The sequence below is a fragment of the Lytechinus variegatus genome, chromosome 17, assembly GCF_018143015.1.
Source record: "Lytechinus variegatus isolate NC3 chromosome 17, Lvar_3.0, whole genome shotgun sequence".
In the NCBI taxonomy this organism is placed as follows: domain Eukaryota; kingdom Metazoa; phylum Echinodermata; class Echinoidea; order Temnopleuroida; family Toxopneustidae; genus Lytechinus; species Lytechinus variegatus.
This window is the reverse complement of record NC_054756.1, coordinates 3088733-3109469: the sequence shown is the minus strand read 5'-3', so window position 1 is coordinate 3109469 and position 20737 is coordinate 3088733. Positions and strand designations below refer to the sequence as shown.

The window sequence follows — 20737 nt, the reverse complement described above, 5'->3', positions numbered from 1 at the left end:
CGACCCGTTCATAAAACAAATAAAGCACATTAATAATTTTGTGATGTTATTGACAGTGACGGCATATTGTAATTCATAGTTTGTAATTTTTGACTCATGACTTGTCAACATAGACTTTGAGTAACATATATTTTTTTATTAACCCATTTCACTTCAAACCTGATAATTTTTTTCTTGTAAAACTGCTGACTGAAGTATTAAACCATCTCGTCTTATTATTGACAAAGCGAAAAAAAATAATGGTTAACTTTCTGTTCAATTTTAACATTCCTCATCAAACTTTTTAATTGTTATGCTTGTTTTGTCCAGGGATGTGTCTGTTCAGTAATCAATGTTTTTTTTTTCTTCCTTCTATGATGATGATTTAACGTGTTGTAATATTATGACCACCAAGTACCTCAAATCTCATGGATGGGTGTTCATGATGCGTAATAGGATGTATCCTGACGTATCGTGCGTTGATTGGTCCAGGAAAGAGTAAGGTCACGTGGGAATTGAAATCAAAGTTTGCTGCGTATACCTGTAAACAATCACATATTCAAAGCATCAGAATTCGGTGGATTCACCATATGCAGGGGAGAATCCAGCCTTCGCCAATAGGGGGGGGGGGGCGAAAATTGTTTAACCAAAATTTTCCCCGATCGGCCAAAGTTGATTTTTATTTGTTTCTTTGAAGGGGTAGTCCTAACAGTCACTTGTTCGCTTTATTCTCACCTGATATATAACTGTTTGCACTTACCCATAAAAACGATACATATGTCAACAATCAATAATGCGAGCGCGAAGCGGGAGCTGATTTTTTTGACATTTTTACCTAAACATGTGACATTCTCAGCACTTTTGTAATCATAAACACGGATAGGTATATAAACAAACATTTCCTGCGAGCGCAAAGAGCGGGCGAAAAAATGGAGATTTAGACCTAAAAATGGGACACAATATTCATGTTTCGCAAATCAGGAAAAGGATGACTAATTTGGTATCTTCCTACAATAATAGTGCGAGCGCGATAATTTTTTGATATTCTGATATGAAACGTGATAATTCAAGCACGTTTTGAATGAAAAAAGAACCCAAACGTTTCTCAAACGTTTACGATTGATCCGATCAATCGTAACTCTATGGAAATCCATCAGTCATAATATTTTCTACGAATAATTTACACAATATCTTTTGAAAGAGAAGCGCAGCGAATTTTCAAGAAAACAATGAATGGATGAATATACATCACTGCTAGAAAATATTTTGAACAAACATGCATAATAGATGTTGACGTTGCTGGCCGTCCATAGTTGCGATTGATCGGATCATTCGTAACTCTTCGTACAACAGGGCCCAGATTGCGCATTTTATGAATCCTGCCCCAACTCCCGGAGGAAATGTGCTGCCGTGTCCTACTATACCGTTAATATTACAATTTTCTCGCTTACCTTTTTGGTACCACACTCCTGCTCCAAAGCAAATACCCAATCTATGTCATCCAACGAGTGTGAGATGTACACTGACGTAACCCATTGCCTATAATATGGAGATATAGGCCTATTTCTTCCTTGAACGATAACGCCGGTGACATAGGAAGGCTTTCCGAGGTCGATCTGGGTCACAATGGGAAAATTTTGTTTGGAGAATTTCTTTACAAAAAGAAATGTGACCGTTCAAAGTTTCCATATCAGGACATACTGAAACCTACCATTCTTGGGTACATAAGAATTGCAAAATCGTTACGGAAATAATGTTTGATTAATTTTGAAGTTCGATCTTTTTGCGTTCGTGCTTGTAAAACATGGTAAAGATATAGGCTGGGTCATAATATAAGAGATTGCGAAGATTGTTTTCTTTATTATTTCCAAACTTTGCTTTTGCAAACGAGAAGGCACACCATATCTACAAGAAATTTGGGGAAAAGGGATGATAATGACAAAAAAGGAAGAACGAAATCACCCACTCTTTCTTAGTTATGTAGTGGGCGTTCATGTCATCGATTTAACCATGTTTGCAATACCGTCATATAGTAGCGTACCTAGGGTTTTCCAAGGGAGGGGGGCAAAGTCGTCCGCAAAAAGATTTGACAAGTAAAAAAAAGGTCTTCAACCACAAATAAATGATTTGATACCACAAAAAAGGTCTTCAACTTCAAAGGGGGCCACTGGTGGTTCGTCAGGGATCAGTTTTGTCTCGTCAGGGGGGGGGGGGGCAGTCTGCCCCCCTATAAGTTCTTTGAACAAACATACATTTTATATGTTGACTTGGCTGGCTTTCCATAGTTGCGATTGATCGGATCAATCGCAACTCTTTGTAAGACAGGGCCCCTGATAAACCTTTTCAGAAGAACATTAATAAATCTCTTTTCATTGACAAAATCATTCAGGAGAATAAGCCATTTCGTAGTTCTACTCTGCGCATGATCAGATGAAGGTCATTGGTACTAAAGTGACATGGCGGTTTAAAACTTATAGCCTCCTTTCGCAAACCACTACAACGCGACATTAGAGTCCGGTAATACAAAAGTTTAATAACGATTTATCATAGACTCGAATTTCTAGAATGATTGTACATTAAAGTCAATACAATCGAACGTAGGAAACTGTTCTACAATCATTGCTAAGCTTTGTGTTACAGGCCCTATAGATCTTGCTTTTCGTGTGCAAAATTCTTTCATACGATACCAGCATGCATATGCCATTTGCCTGCCTGGTTACAACCGATAATGTCGCACCAACGCATAATGTCGCAGCAACGCATCATGTCGCAATCTGCGACATTATGCCAAGAGCGTCCGACGCACAATGTCGCAGTCAACGCATAATGTCGTAGTTTTTCTAACGCATAAATAATGTCACATGTCGCTACGCATAATGTCGCAGCAAATCGTTAACGCATAATGTCACATGTCGCAACGCATAATGTCACAGCGGTATTTTCTTCAGGACTTGAGCTACAGATAAGATATAAAACATGCTTTTACTTAGTATTTTGAGACACGAAAAAGAGAATGAAATTATTTTGAAATCAGGATTACTCTTTGTATGGATATTTGTCGCTTTATTGCCATTTCGTCTACTGCCTTTTCCCCACTATCGCATGGTCTGATATCATTTCGTCTACCATTAGTTAGTCAACTATCAACATAGTCCAATAACCATTTCGTCTAATAGCCAGTTGGTCTAATAGCCGTTGTGTTTATTATCATTTAGTCTAATTGTATTTTTTTCAGTTGGTCCAATATCCATTTTGTCCAATATCATTACGTCTATTACCTTTTGGTCTAATAGCCAATTGGTCTAATAACCACTTGGTGTATTCTCATTTTCGTCCATGTTCCATTTGGTCTAACTTCAGTTGGTTCGCTATCACTTTGTCTAAATCCATTTCGGCTAATACTCATTTGGTATCGTTGCCACGGGTCCAATCACCAATAGGTCCAATCATTGGTTCTAGGACAATTACCCCACGGACAATCACCCTTCCGGACAACTAATCCCTGACAATTTTACCCCCCGGACAATTACCCCCTGAGGACAATTACCCCCCGAGGACAATTACCCCCTGAGGACAATTACACCCCGGACAATTACCCCCTAGACAATTACTCCCGGACAACTACCCCCTGTAAAACTACCCCGAGGACGATTACCCCCTGAGGACAATTCCCCCCCGGACAACTACCCCTAGGGCAATTTCCCCCCGGACAATCACCCTTCCGGACAACTAATCCCTGACAATTTTACCCCGGACAATTACCCCTTGAGGACAATTACCCCCCGAGGACAATTACCCCCTGAGGACAATTACACCCCGGACAACTACCCCCTAGACAATTACTCCCGGACAACTACCCCCTGTAAAACTACCCCGAGGACGATTACCCCCTGGTCAATTACCCCCGGACAATTACCCCCTGAACAACTACCCCCGATGACAATTACCCCCGAACAATTACCCCTTAGGAAAATTACCCCCCCCAGAGGACAATTACCCCGGATAATTACCCCAGAGGACAATTGCCAACGGGAACAATTACCCTGCCCCGGGGACAATAACCCCCAAGACAAAGGGGTGCACAGAGTTAGGGCCTAAATAGTAAAATTACAAGTCGTTCTTGTGTATATTATCTTTGCATATTTTTTTTTTGCTTACTTTATTAAAACTAAAGCCACATCTTAATCTGGAATGTGCACCAATTGTTTCATAATTCTTAGCTTCTTGTTAGATGAATTGTTTTAAAATAACAGGTTTATAGGTTCTTCTTGTCAAAGTAGTGTTGATGGTTTGCGTTACCGACTTTCAATATTTCTACCTGTGAAGGAGTCTTTTTAATGTTTTATCTATTTTCCTGATTTTTTCCTGAAATTAAACACCAAATTAATCAAGAAAAAAATTAGATCGGTTGGAATTATTACGTCTAATCGTGTCTTTTCATGAATGTTCAATTGTTCTATGAAAACTTAGTATGTGGGCCAGTTTACACATTTTCTGATGTACATATGCGTAGCTATATAGCGCAAGCCCCCACCCCCATTTTTCATGATGCAGAAGGCATTGCTAAACAAAAAAAAAAGAAAAAAAAGGCGGAAAAGGAAGAAAAAAAAGAAGAAAATGAGAGAGAGGGAGCGAGAAAAAGGGAGAAAGAGCGATATAAAAGAGAAAGTTATTAACATAAGATAAAGTAGAAAATATATTGAAAACCTGTGCCACCAACCCAGACCATTATAATGGTTCACGCCCGGGGGGGGGGGGGCACTCAGTATATAATAATGTGCAGCGGAGGGGACCCCCATTTTTACACTCAAATTTCCGTTCCAAGGCATAGCATCTTTGTCTTATTGAGAAAAAGAACAAATAAAGCCGCTCCAAGGCAAAACATTTTCTTCTTATCGAGAAAAAAGAAGAAAGAAATCCGCTCCAAAGCTTGTCACATTTTTCGTTAAGCCGTTCCGGTCGCATTGATCTGCTACAATGAGCTGCAATTTTGGTGAAATGCGGCCGCAGAGCGCTGTCCGACCATCACCTCTGCGCGAGCGCACCCGGCGGACGTGCCGCCGGGCGAGCTACATCATGCACGCATGTCCGTTCAACAGGGATGCATCAGCACTGACACGCTAGCGATCCGTTCCAAGGACCCCGTTTTTTGTCTCGCCCGCGGCACACCCCTACCACTTTTTTGGTCGAGTGCCCCCTTCCCCCCTGGGGTCACGCTTGATTCGATGCCAGAGAGAAGGTGGGGGGGGGGGATTCCGGGGGTAATTGTTTGGCGGTAACTGTCTGGAGAGTCATTGTCCTCGGGGGCATTTGCTGGGGGGGGGGGTAATTGTCTGTGAAATAATTGTCCAGGGGATGATTGTCCGGGGGTAATTGTCCTCGGGGGTAATTGTCCGGGGGGTAATTGTCCTCGGAGGCTAAATGTTAAGAGGTGGTTGTCCGGAAGGTGATTTTCTGGGGGGTAATTGTCCTAGAACCGGTGATAGGACCTAATGGTGATTGGACCCATGGCAACGATACTTAGCCGAAATGGGTTTAGACAAAGTGATAGCGAACCAACTGAAGTTAGACCAAATGGAACATGGACGAAAATGAGAGTACACCAAGTGGTTATTAGACCAATTGGCCATTAGACCAAAAGGTAATAGACGTAATGATATTGGACAAAATGGATATTTGACCAATTGAAAAAAATACAATTAGACTAAATGATAATAAACACAACGGCTATTAGACCAACTGGCTATTAGACGAGATGGTAATTAGACGAAATGGTTATTGGACTATGTTGATAGTTGACTAACTAATGGTAGACGAAATGATATCAGACCATGCGATAGTGGGGAAAAGGCAGTAGACGAAATGGCAATATAGCGACAAATATCCATACAAAGAGTAATCCTGATTTCAAAATAATTTCATTCTCTTTTTCGTGTCTCAAAATACTAAGTAAAAGCATGTTTTATATCTTATCTGTAGCTCAAGTCCTGAAGAAAATACCGCTGTGACATTATGCGTTGCGACATGTGACATTATGCGTTAACGATTTGCTGCGACATTATGCGTTGCGACATGTGACATTATGCGTTAGAAAAACTACGACATTATGCGTTGACTGCGACATTATGCGTCGGACGCTCTTGGCATAATGTCGCAGATTGCGACATTATGCGTTGCTGCGACATTATGCGTTGGTGCGACATTATCGGTTGTAACAGGCCTCAGCTCGGGATTGTACTATCATTACTATCATGACTCCAGCTGGCTGGAGACATGCGGTGAAATTTGGATCGTGACATGGATAAGAAAGTGTGTTTTTTTTCCAAACAAATCGAGTACATATTGAGTGAAGAAAAACTTGCTTAATTAAGGCTTAGATATAGATCATTACACTACATCGAATCGACGTTGCATCTAATGTGGATTATTGGTGGATCACTGACAATTGATTCCAGGGGTCAGATCACCTCTCCAGCTGAACCATTTCGCATGCGCTGATATGTACAAAGCATTATGCAATAGGCTTATTCGTCTGAAACTCTCCCAACTTTGCGTTTTTTCCCCCTTTCCCTGCTCCTACACAAACGATATGCATCTAGCTCACAATGTAATGGGCATTATGTATTACTTTCCCCCGAAATGGGTGATTTGATTCAAATTTTCGGGGAACCACTTCCATTGACGAGTGGAGACCAGGCGCGACCATGGGGTTTCAAAAAGCACATTTAACAATGGAAGCAAGTCTTTTACAGATTATGAAAATACATCCCTTAACAAGAATTTGGCTTGTGAAACCTTACTGACAAGACTTGTAATAGAAATGAATCCCCTTTCCAGTAATTCAAACATTGACACCCTAAACGTTACATACAGGCCAATACATAATGTACTTGCCCACTTTATCCATTTTACGCGTGTTTGCGCCAAGTATCCACTCGTCAATGGAAGTGCCCCCCCCGGGGGAGCACTTCCATTGACGAGTGGTCACGGTCCGCCACTGGCCCCTATAATCTGATCTTTTTGGTTGGTTTTTCAGGGGGTGGTCCTAACTAAAGACTGAAGTCTTAAGTATATGTTCGTTTTTATTGTTATAAACAAGATAATGCAAGCGCGAGGCGCGAGCTAAAGTTCTTTGATATTTTATGTCCTTAGAACTGAAGATTCTGAGCAGTTTTTATAATCATGAAAAAGATATGTATCCAACTAAACAATGCGAGCGCGCAGCGTGAGCTGAAATTTTTAATATAGCAGTGTAAATCAAACGAAATAATGAAAGCTTGATGTGCGAGCTAAATTATTGTGTGCAAATTGATTTCAGAACTGGATATATGAAGTATCATTTAATCCTCTTGAAAGAGATTCATTACACAGGCAATGCGGGCGCGAAGCGCGAGCGAAAATTTTATATAAAGTCTATTTACCAATTCTTCCCGTCACATTTTTCTTCTTTCCTTTCGGGGTCGGGCCGGCCGTTACGAGGCTGTAATTTACACATCATGGGTATGATACCTCTTTCTGTTTTCCGTAAATTCTATTAAGATGAAGAGTACACTTTTTTCTGCTGGTTGTCAAAAAATAGGGAGGGGCGGGGCCGGCTCGGCCCCCTCCTGGATCCGCGCCTGCCTGGTCTATTAAATATCTTCATCCTGCTATGTAAGGCATGCTTACGTAATATCTTGCTTTGAAATCTGCCTATCGCAATGAAAGAAATTAAAGCTCATTTGACCCAAAGCGTCCATGAACTAAGGACCAACTGGTCTGTTCTGTTTCCACTTTCTTTCATGTACGTAAATCAATTGTGACAACGATTGTCGAACGAAAGCAAACGAATTGAAACGCAGCGGACATTGAAATTAAATTGAATTTGATTGAATTGAATTATGGCATTCCATGTGAATCGATGATTATTTTCTTATTTTGGAAGAGCGAAAATGGGGTGTTATTTACCTTGACCCACGGATCGGAATCGTCCTCCGCTGCTAACCAGGCTCCTGCAACTAATTCAAAATCAAGCCGCCCCATACTGACCGAATTCGATGGCCAAACAGATGAGGAGGTTAGTCTTGAGTTTGGAATACGTCCATCTTTAACTCCCATAGGTTCACCAAGGATTGGAGAGGGACATCCGGGCACTTGGTTCATAGCAACTATATCATGTATATGATAAAATGACAAATCTTTATTTTATTGTTAGAAATAGAAATCTGATAATAGAAGTATTCTGCCCCCCCCCCCCCCCATTAATCGTGGGCCCGGCAGCCACTGGGTAGCGCCAGATCGGCGAGACTCTCTCCCTGTTGAACGCCAAATAAATGTAAGGAATAATTCACACATGGTCACTGTACAAGACGTGCTGTAAGGAATAGGCCTACATAGAAAAACCTTGATTTAGGACAGATAAGTACAAACATAGTCCTTCAATTTCAGGAATTACAGTTTGGAACCAACTTGAAAGTTCCGTTAAAATGTCACCTACACTTTTTTAAACGCATTCTAAAACCTCGGTTATCTGAGATATATTAAGGTATATATACACATTCAAATTTAAAGTAAAGTACTACATATCTTATTTTTGACACGCAGTCCACATCAATATAACAATTTCAGCGGTCTTGCAAGCAATATAGCCCCCCTTTCACACGGTAAGAAATATCGTAATTTGAATGATGATTTAAGTGACGAATTTTTAGCACGTGTGAAACCAAACTAGAATCACGAGTGCTTATCATAATCACAAATCACCAATTCTACTCCGGAGGTAAATTCTTGAAAAAAAACTTGAATTCACATCCTGTATAATACAGATTTAAAATAGTAATGTGTCGTGCGGACGCAGAAAAAGTGGCTTTTTTAGAAACCTCAAGTTTGTACCCAAAAGTCTGTGAGTTGGGCAGATAAATTTCATAGAAACTGAACTCAAATTGACATTCAATTACCCAAGAACGAACACATTCATAAAAGAAAGCAAAATAAACATTCATAAATAAATAAAGCAAATTATAAATTTCGAGAACATTGTGGCGTACGGGACATTCAAAATGTGTCGTACGGGACATCTCTAAATTGAAGCCAAACTTTCTTACTTTATGTCTCTTTGACTTCTTCAATCACATTATTTGGCTGATGATAATGATAATCCTATCAAACTAAGACATTCATTAGGTTAGAAACCGCTATTAGCTGAATATTTCTGTCAATATATCATAAACAAAATAATGTGTCGTACGGGACACTTGTGTGTTGTACAGGCACTTGCGTGTTGTGCTGGGCAGCCTGAATAATAAAAAAATAACTTTTTATCAATCAGAAGGAGCATTGCCCCTAAATTCTTCCTTTTTCATGAAAAATCTTTTAATAAGTAGTCATTCAGGACAAAATAATTAAGTAACCTCAATATATACAATCGGGGGCAATATGTTATAATTTTTTTCATGATGGGAAATGTACAAGTGTACACAGCATTTCAACGAGCTGAAAAACTTGAGGTTTTGTGTGAAGTTATATTTTAGTGAATTAATAACACTATTTAAACAATGAATGAATGAAACTTTGTGTAAATTATGGGGCTAAAATGTTATATTTTTTTATATAAAATGTATATCTACATGATATATGTCACAACTGTCACTTGTAATTAACAAAAAAAAATCTAAAGAAATGCGGTTCTACTTTTTCAAACCCATCTGCATTTCATGAAACCATATGGTTTGTCTTATTTTCCAGATTTGTTTTTACAACTTGAAAAAAGGTAAGGAGTTTCATATATAAAAAATAGTGATCATCAAGGGAAGTCCAAATAGATGATCATGATGATTGATTTGTATTTACATCTTATAATAATTCCACATTAGCATGCAAGAGGAAGTCATCTTCCAGGCTAGGTTGAAATAATTATAAAGGTTTTCTTTTCATGCTCAATGAAAAGAAATTAACCTGCTCTGATCAGTGAAAATCATCAGTTGAGCTGAAGGGATTCACGAAAGAATAAGCCTACATGAAATCAATTAAAATGTTTAGAATCACCTATTTCATGTTCTATGGATATAAACAAAGTACTTTTTCAGTTCACTTTATGTTAAATCAATTAAATGAATTTAAATATGCCTACTATTTATGGTTTCTGAATCCAAATCCTGCAATTAAATGCATTATATATTGTGTGTCGTACGGGACAACTTTTAATGGGACAATAATTGAAAAATGAAGGGCAGAAATTAGATCCTTATGGGATAAATCGATCACCCATGAGTCAAAGAAAAAGAAACTGATTTTATGAAATTGCATCATCAAAAATAAAATTGTAGGAAAAACTTTTGCATTGTCATGTGTCGTACGGGACATTGCCGAAAATAGGTTCGGAAAAATCAGGGCTGCCCCTATTATGGAACATGAAAATATTGTAGATATTATTTGGAACATTCAATGATATATTATTCTATTGACCTGCAATATTTTCAGTCTTCTCGTGCTTTGCAAATAATTATTTCAGGCGGTGTTTGTACTTGACTATTCAATTAGCAAAATTATTGAAAATTTAAAACTCCATTGTTCCCCCAATTAAAACTATATCTATCTTCACTTTGGTTAAAACTCATAATTTTCATAAAATGTAGGTATCATAGTAAAATATTACACTACTTATGACTTATTGAAAGCATGTTGAAATTTATGATATTTTTTAAGTTCTAGTGTGGAATCGCCCCAAAACGTCTTTTTTGGGGGCGGAGCTTACGTTAACTTTTAAGCACTTCCGTAGATAATTCAATTGTCATGCACTCATCGTAGTTTGTATTTGCGACGCAGTGCTTTGATGGAAAAAATCACCCAGGACACATACCGCCTTCGCTCAGGAATTAGAATTCAAATCACAGTTTTCCGGCGAGTGTGTGAAAGGTCCGATGATTCTTAAGACAAATTGCCATCATCATTACAATCCGTCCTTTCCCACGGCAATTTGAATGATGATTCCGGTGAAAAATAAGGCTAATGACGAATTATTAGCACTTTTGAAACCAAACTAGAATCACGAATTCAAATTCTTTACTCCGGCGGTGAATTCCAGTTAAGTTTCGCTCAAATTACGGTACGAATTTACCGTGTGAAAGTCCGATGATTCTAAATACGAATTGCAATCATCATGATTCAGGTTTTAAAAGGCCCAGAGTGTAAAGAAAAAAATGTAAATATGTAGGCTAAAATAGAATTCGATGGTATCCCCGTGTTGAGTGGTAATCATTCTCTCATTTGTGATGTGTGTTTCGTTCAAATTTACTTTATATAATTTCCATGTTATTTTATATCCTAGATTCAAAATTAAATTTCACAAATGTGAATCATATCGTCAAATTTGATTATCAAATGGATATAATTCACAAGGATACCAATATTTTATTCTTATAACATGCTTGCATACCTTTTGTATATGAACAAAATTTTTAATACTGTAACTCGCTTATTATTATTTCTATTCGTTTTGTTATTTCTAACTTGGCCACGAAATGAAAAACCACCATGTTTATTTCATGTAACTGATATTTTGTTAACAGGGCCTCTTGGGAGACCACCATCATTGGTGGTGGTGATGAGTGAGCCTGTCAAAATATCAGAAATAAATGAAAAAACAAATACATGAAAAATAAATAAATAAATAGATGAATAAATAAATAAATAGATGAGTGTATAAATAGGTAAGTGAATAAATAGATAAATAAATAATTGTCTTGAATCGAATGAAAAGCAGGATCGTTTTAAACCACTTTGTTCACATAACGGACACCACGAGAATGACCGGTGTGACCGTTAGGCCCCCTAGTGGTAAAGGTAACCTTAACAAAAGTCTGGTATATGAATGCAGCCTGGTACATGAATTTGTTCAGCCACTGCTCAGTGTAAAAAAAATGGCACATTAGCACTGGTAATATTTTAATACTTTTAATTGAATTGAGTACACTGGATGAAATTGAATATTGAAATTGAATACACTGGATAAAAATTGAATATTTTTAATTGAATTGAATACACTGGATGGTAAAATATAAAGTGATGAAATAAAGTGCATCGAAATGCATGCAATAACGGTAAGACAGTTTCATGAGAGAAGCAATATATTCAGCGTATTCCAATAACATACCGATTGTATCACTGAGTGGACCAAAACCGATTAGCTCAAATCTAAGACCAAAACTCGTTCGAACGCTAGTAACGGGATGAAGCCTAAAGTAACGGCATAGGAGAGGCCTCTCGAAAATATGTGTCACAGAAATGGTCTTGTTAAAATTTCCTGGAAAAACCTAATAAAAAAAATAAGCATTTATTAATCACGAGGGGATGCCTATTACAGGCGAGAACACTATAATCATAATGATATAATTATAAGTGAGGATAGATTTGATAACAATATTACATCTTTGCCCCGTCTTACAAAAAGTTACGAGTGATCCAATCAATCGTAACTCCCAGCCATGGCGTAAATTCCTTCAGCAAGAAATTTATCCACACTGTGCTGCACTCGACCCAGGTGAGGTAAATGGGTACCCGGCAGGATTAATTCCTTGAATGCATGAGCGCTGAAAGGCATCTCGAGCTAAAGCCGGGCTAACAATAATAATAACAACGATATATATTTCTAGAGAGATGGCGCTATATAAATGTCTATTACTATCATTATTATTATCTATGTAAATCCATCAGTGTCATAATTTTTTTCTACAGGAAATGTGCAAAATGTAGGCTTTGTAAATAAAGGAGAACACACCGAACTGTCAAGAAATCAATGAACTTAGGATATACATTCACATCTAACAAAAAAATGAACAAACATGCATTATGTTGACTTTGCTGGCTTTCCATAGTTGCGATTGATCGGATCAATCTGAACTCTTTGTAAGACGGGCCCCAGTTATGCTGTCATTCGAGGCTTGTCTTGTGAAGCGACCGATAAAACAGAGATGCTGGGACTATTATCATTGTTTAGAAGCCTCGTGAAAGGTTCGTAACACTAATAAGATTGCTCTTTTACATCATTATTGACAAAGGGAAAAGTTGTTCTAGTCTTGAATTGCCCATCTTCCTAGATGTTTCAATCATTAAATGTTGCCAAAGTTCGAGATTAAAATCCCTCTTTGTCACAATTCATCCGTTTGAATAAAGAATAGTAAAGTTAATCAAGATATAATGACAAGATAATTACCTTCGCCGTTCCTGAACTCGTATCCAAATATTCAATCCATGTCTCACAGTCAACGCTAGACGAGACAGTGTATGACGTCACTCTTAAATCACCCGATATCTTGTTCCCATTTCCTTGTGTTATAACCGCAGTAATAAGGTAAACCGAGTCAAACTTGACTTGGATCCACATACGGTTAAGCGAACCAATATCCCCAACCCAGGCTAACAGTCCGTTCAATCGTGAAAAGGAGGGCGGAAAATCGACATGGTGGCTAAAGGCGCTGATAGCCGCATCTGGAACGTTACCGTTTTCAAGACCGACTGGGCTGCCTGGAGGGTCGCAGAACTGGTTAACTGTAGGTTTGACAGAATAATTTGTAACTTTTTTTTAATAGTTGAAACCAAAGAAGTGGAATCACTTTTTTTTTTTGGGGGGGAGGGGTGAAATACAACTATTTGACGCAAAAATAGTCAAAAGTGTTCGGGGATATAATCCATAATAATCACTTCATACATATATGAAATTACTTTCCAAGATTATTTCCTGTAAAAAGAAAAGAACACGCACACACACAAACAAAAGCAAAAAACAAAAACACAGAGACACACGTAGCGGTTGATCACATATACAAATTCATATCACATCCCCTCGTATTCATATGTCATGTAGGTGTGACTTTATGGTGTAATTTTTCGTCTGTGAAAATAAGCTCTTATTCTGTAGATGTAATGTTTAATATATATATATATATATATATATAAAACAAATGCATTTCATGTTATATTTCGCTGTTGTGATTATTTTCAGTTAACCTGTAACATATACATGCAAGACTGTTACTCCGTCTATCTCATGGTTGAAAATTCCTTGAACATGTTGAGTAAGGCTATAGAAGTCGCTTATATCATGGAATTTCATTTTTGTTATCAGTTTAAAAGCTTTGATCAAGAAGAGCCCATGTATCTTTTTATATGAATATTGAAGGAAATCCTTGAGATTTTAATTTTCATAACTAAAAAAGCGTGTAATCATGTGAGATTTGATTCTAAGAACGACTAAATTTGATTGTCTAAAAATCACGATGTTCGACAGACATTTTACTTCATGCTCAGAATTCACCCCAGTTTCATCAAGGTTAATCCCGACCTCTCTCGCCCATCTGTGTGTTGCGACGCCACATGTAGACTTCATAGAATGCTCCATAGATCTCCATTTGGAAGTTATTTCATACATTTGCATACAGGTAGATATTCATAGACTGACACATTGCAATTCCAAAGTAAAGTTCGTAATTTTTTTTAAGAATAATAACTAATGTGTACATCCAAACTGTTTTCGGCAACTACTCACTTGAGCAACAGACGACTCCGATAGATTCATTTTTCATTTGATCACCCCGAGTGTCGTTATACATGCAATCAGTGATGATGGTAGCGTTAACTGGACATTCCACAAACGCTGATTTGGTGTTGTTTTTCAAAGATGACACATTGAAGTGGTTGCTAGTCACTGTCGCATAGACACCTTGTAACCAAAAATGAAATAAATTAACAGGATCCGATCGGGGGAAATATCACATATTCATATATTGAAGGGGGCGCAGAACTGGGCAGTCGTCGTGTTGGAGCCCCCTCTATCCTTTCGAATAAACGTGTTCAAAAGCTAAACATGACCAGTTGAATGTGTATTTTCAAGGTCATCACACACACACACACTTTCTAGACCATCCTGTGTCCCCAGTATTGCATGCCTTAATATCTGAAATTGACGAGGCAGGTTCAACCGAGTAGCCGATGGCGAAGGAGATCGAAGCTAGAACAGATAATGATTGGATGAACTGTAGGAGATTTGGATGTAGGAGATTTGGATGTAGAAATATAAATTTTCCCAAACTATGCTTGGTAAAGATCGCGTCCAAATTCAAATCACCTAGAAATTTGTTATCATGCATTGAAAGCAACATATGATGATTACGTACATATTTTCAACAGGGTAAAAAAGCTAAGATAAATTAAATGCAGCCAAGTTCCTAAATCTTAAAAAAAAAAAACAATGTCGCCTAAATTGAAAGTATGACTGTCGTGTCTAACTTCCGGCATATAGCTGGCATGAAATGTTACCTTTAAAACCCAGATACTGGCAAACTAGTCTAGAGGCATTGGAATTCCACCCATCTTGGTGTATCATCATGTATTTGGTCGGACCTCCAGCATCAGAAGAAGAGGAGATGGTTATTATTCCCTCACCGCGTCTTTCTCCAATGAGCAGCACTGATTGTATGAAGGGATCTAAGGAGAACAAAACAAAATCGTGTCAGGAAAGCGGGGTGAAACTATTGTAGCGGTTGAAAGTTACGGAACAGAATTTTTGTTTGCATTGATATAATTATCATAATTCAATGAAACAAGTCAACTAATGTCTAGCCTGTATCCAGTTAGGGATATTCCGTAACCTTTCTCATGCATGTACATGCATATGCATATAAACATTTGAAAGTAATAAAAATCAATAAGTAAAGGTTAATCATGGCCTTGTCGTCTTTTAAAAAAAAAATAAAACTAGAATAACGCTAAAAATGTCATCAAAATCTGATGTAAAATAAGAAAGTTAGGACATTTCAAAGTTTCGACAAGGAGTTACCAGCTGGTAACTCGTTGGTTTCGCTTATTTTTTTTTTTTAATGCACAATTCAGTAACATGCAAATGCAGTGGCGTACCGGGGATCACAGCATTGGCGGTACCAGCAAAAATTTTGAGTCACTTAAGCGCGCTCAGTTGCCAGGACTGTATACTGACCTAATAAAGATATATTAAGGACAATGACATTAAACGGATATGTATCTCAGTGATGAAATAATGCGAGCGCGAAGCGCGAGCTGAAATTTTTTGATATTCCATGTATTCAGACCTAAAAGGGACATAATAAGTAATCATGATATTTTCCTGTCTCGCTAAACAAAGAATACTTCGTATTATTTCATCATAATCAAAATATATCTTATTTTCCCTCGGATCCTGTCTTTCAATGAAGTGCTTTTGAACAGGGTGCAACTGCCCTGACATTTCTATATCCACATTGGCGATTCTGTTTTTACGTTGGTGTAAATTAGTTGAGTCCCCTGACATACTTACCATAATCACACAGCTCACCGGTAAAGCCTTCAGGACACATACATTTAAACCCTATCTCGGCCTCCTCACACGAGCCTCCATGACGGCAAGGATTTGATTTACAAACTACAAAATGGGAAGAGACCATACGATTTTGTTTAGTCGTATTGTCCTTCAGCTTGTGATTCCTTCATTAAACACGGCCAGGGACAGCGATCCTGGGGGCCGGGTGTCACAGCGTCTCCCACTTCTCGAAACAATAAAAAGCGTCTTTTTTACCCAAGAAAAATGCCCCTCTTGATCAGGGACGTGGTTTGTGCCCCTTTACGTGAGAATGACTCGTTTTACGTGTTAATAAGGGCCCCTTTGAAACAAGAAAACAATATTCTCATTTTTAGATGTTACTACTTATGAAGGAAAAAACTTGTAAGAATAATCATACGTGGATTAAGTTTCATGAGTCATGTGAGTGGGGTACATAAGCAGTGGCGTATAGATGGTGGGGGATGGGGATATTATAGCCCCCACTGAAATATCTCACGACCAACAAAAAAAGAGAGAAGGGTGAAATATGATGTTATTTCAAAATCTATCACAAAATATGATTTTCGTGTAATATAAAACTGTCATACTTTTTGCTCTCTCGCAGCTTTTTATAAATCTTACGTAGTACAACATATCTAGCCCCCTAATATTTTTGGCTCATTGCACCACTGTACATTTTTTTGAGTGATTTTTTTAAAATTTGTTTAAGATATTACCTTTCCGAAAGAAAAAGTGCCCCTTCTCCCCTGTGCCCCTCCCCCACTTTCAAATTTGCTCCACCGCCCTTGATCTGGGCCTAGTTTTTATGCTTACCTGTGCCAATGTCACATTGATGACAACTAACTTTGCAGTGGAACAACATATATCTTGGATTGACTTCACATTCTCCCACTCCAGCCCAGTATTCGCAGAAATCACTATTGTCCCTGCAATCTGTGAGAAAAATATGTACTGAATCAGAAAAATTATGATTAAAAAGGTCATTTGAACAAAGTACACCGACCTTCAGATCTTTAAATAATGCAATCAGTACATTGCTAGAAGCAGAAACTTTACAGTCAGCTGTCCAACTGAGCAAATATGCCTGGTGGGTGTTTCATAAAGCTGTTCGTAAGATACGAATGACTTTACGCACGACTGGTGATCCTTTCTTGTGCTATCTGGTATCCCTATGTAATTGAGTTATGACCCAAGAACAGGTTCCAGTCGTTCGTAAAGTAGTTCGTAACTTTACGAACAGCTTTATGAAACACCCCCAGATTCATCAAAATTCTCTTGTGCCTAATGTCTACCTACAAACTCACGTGAATCGAATATATTTCTTTATCTTTTTTATCTTCTTTTTTATATTGTAGCAGTTTTTTAAAAAGAGTAAATTCTACTCTTTCATATTGATCATTTATTTAGTATAAACTATTTTAATAAATAAGTGAACTGCCAAAAGGTACCATCGTACACATCCGAGCCGAATACCAAGCATATTGATTATAGGGATAGCGAGATAGTGCCCACTAATGTTTGAAAATGTTTATGTTGATTCGTCCTCATTTCCTTATGCATGACAAAACCCGCGACATTTCACGGAGTTAGTTACTTCAAAATATCCCAATTTGACCTGTTTACAGAATAGTCATATGTACAAGTGGAATGCTTCTGGCTGTCTCACCTGCATCACGCGAGTCAATATAGCAGCAGTGCTGACTTTGAAAACTACTATAAAATAATTATTCACAAAAAACACCATTCATATAATGATACAATACTACGTTCATTGACATTTGACCTTGATTATGTGACCTAACACTTGTCATTGATACATGATTACCCCTATTTCAACATTTTATACACTATATCCATAAACTTTGAAAGTTATGACAGCAATCTAATAATGACCTCTAAAATGGCCAAAGTTCAATGAAATTAAATGACCTTTGACTTTGGTCATGTGACCTGAAACTCGCATGAAATTTTCAGTGATACTTGATGACTCTTATGTGCAAGTTTTATGAACTAGACCAATACACTTACGGAGATATGATGGTAATTCAACAATATATACCCCCAACATGGCCAAAGTTCATTGACCTTAAATGACCTTTGACCTTGGTCATGTAACCTGAAACTTGGACGGGATGTTCAAAGATACTTGATTACTCTTATGGCCAAGTTTCATGAATCAGATTCATAAACTATCAAAGTTATGATGGTAATTCAACAGATACCCCCACTTTGGCCAAAGTTCATTGACCCTAAATGACATTTGACCTGATGTTCAGTAATACTAAGTTGATTAACCTTATGTTTAAGTTTCATGAACTAAGTCCATATATTTTTTTAAGTTATGATGACATTTCAAAAAAAATTTAGGTATCAAATTAAAGATAAGATATTGAACTTTTCAAGAATGTGGTTTTCTTTTAGAAACCCAGATACCCCCCGACAAATGAGTTTTTGATATCCTTTCTTCAAATTGTATTTTTTCAGTCATGCGTTAATGAAAAATAATCCAAGTAATATCAGATGAAAAAGGAGATTCTAAGCTTTAAATTGGTAGGTCATTTGTCTATTTTCCTTATGATTAAGTTATGATAAATGATCGCTTAATCTCGGTTTCGTTTTTTCTGGGACGCACTGTATAACCCATTCTTAGACATCTTAGAAAGGTAGTACGATATCACTGCATTGGAGTGCGCTATCTTATCATGCTAAATACTACCTAAGTTATAACAGAAAATCTCGAGATAAATTTGTTATAACACGCGGAAGACAAAATGTATATATTATCACCAACAGAACTGTACACAATGAATATGGCAAAAGTAGGGTTCATGCAAAACATGTTATTTAAAGTTAATTGTGATAGAAATCGGTATACATAATTCCCCTCTCTCACTCTCTATCTCAGTAGTTCGTCTCCTTATACTAAGCATAGGCGTTATGCATCCACATCGTGCCCCAAAACAATCGCAATCATCGTCAACACTATTATCATTATCATCATTTTTAGATTATAACCTCTTAGATAAGGAGTTGAGAGTGTCAATACTTCTTGGGAAAGGGATTCCCTTTTGCATGAGAAATCCTGATTAATTCATATAAAGCAATAGATTCGCCCAAACATTTTTTTTTTTTTGGGGGGGGGGCTTAATTATTGAATAACTTCAGGAAAATAGACACATTTATGAATCATAAAAGGAGTGCGAAGCAACATGTCTTTCAAAATATCAATTATGACACGTACCTGACATGGATGGTAGACCTGACAAGGGATAGATTATGATAAAAATGAAAGTTTTCATTAAAAAGCAAAGTTAAAAGGTCATACGTGTATATAGCTAAAGAATTTGAAACAAGAGGTTTAACATACAGCATTGATTCAGAAAAATGGTGAGTGCATAAATTACATACTTGTAAATATCTTGGGATATGTCGTGTGTGTATGTTTGGATTTTGTTTGCCATTTCCCGCTTCGATCAGGCTTTGTTACGCTTAAAATCACGCAATTAAAAGCTATACGCTTCATTCCGCGTGCGAAAATCAGGTATGTATTTTCAAAGGAATTGGTGCGTTGTAGAGAGCGGCCCCGTAGTAAACGCGAAAATTGTACGCGAGCGATTATTTCTTTTCGTCAATTTGACGCCGTCCCGGTTCACTTTAATGTAGAGCACAATTCTTCAAATGAATGAAAAAGGACTAACTATACACATCAGCTACAGCTATAAATGTAATTGAGAAATTCAATCAATATATGAGAGACAAGAAAAAAATTAAAAAAAAAAACTGAGAGACCGGGACAGCATCGGAATCTCTTGACTCTGGACAACGACATATTTGCTATTGTTCATCCCGTGCAAATCTTCTGATGATTTGCTGTCCCAGTCCACCAAATTTTGACAAAAAGCCTTTCAGCTCCCCACTGTGATTTTAATTGCATTTTCAATGCAATCAAGGCAATGTGAAGAGTTTTCCCGTTGCCAAAACGTCTTAATGCGCTGTGGTGATAGAGGACACTTGAGGATAATGTGACAAGCACCAAAATGATTGCGTTTACATACTGCTGTGACCATCCGAGAAAACTGTATCATCAGGAATATCCATGACATCAGGAATATCAAAATGTGTATTTAATTGCTCAATAAAACGGGTCAGCAAAATAGAACAAGTTGAATGAAAATTGTATCACGATTGGATTTGCAAATAAAGAAGTGTAAGAATAAAGTGTAAGAATAGAAATATTTACATATCAAATAACTGAACAAACCATTTTTATTTATCGAGGAATTAAAATGAGTTACATTATATTGGGACTATCCTTGCTTTTCTGTATATGCACATGTATATGGTTAATAAAGGTGATATAATTCGGTATTACTAGCAAAACAGTTTTTACTCCAATCAAGAATTCGAATGAGAAACGCAAGTATAGTCCTA

At 37.5% G+C, this 20737-nt stretch overlaps 2 protein-coding genes across 2 annotated transcripts; both read right to left on the bottom strand.

Moving 5' to 3' along the window:
* Positions 1 to 362: 362 nt before the first annotated feature.
* Positions 363 to 8117, bottom strand: LOC121431333 (lactadherin-like). The gene is made up of 3 exons (XM_041628870.1): positions 7927 to 8117; positions 1431 to 1595; positions 363 to 520 (listed from the first exon to the last, which is right to left on the bottom strand). Exons 1-3 carry the CDS (start codon positions 8074 to 8076, stop codon positions 365 to 367), a joined length of 471 nt encoding a protein of 156 aa, XP_041484804.1. The 5' UTR covers positions 8077 to 8117; the 3' UTR covers positions 363 to 364.
* Positions 8118 to 8219: 102 nt separating this feature from the next.
* LOC121431167 (EGF-like repeat and discoidin I-like domain-containing protein 3) lies at positions 8220 to 20404 on the bottom strand. Its single transcript, XM_041628674.1, has 8 exons — positions 20362 to 20404; positions 19548 to 19565; positions 17120 to 17239; positions 16283 to 16387; positions 15271 to 15438; positions 14501 to 14674; positions 13169 to 13503; positions 8220 to 8273 (listed from the first exon to the last, which is right to left on the bottom strand). Exons 1-8 carry the CDS (start codon positions 20402 to 20404, stop codon positions 8220 to 8222), a joined length of 1017 nt encoding a protein of 338 aa, XP_041484608.1.
* Positions 20405 to 20737: the final 333 nt, after the last annotated feature.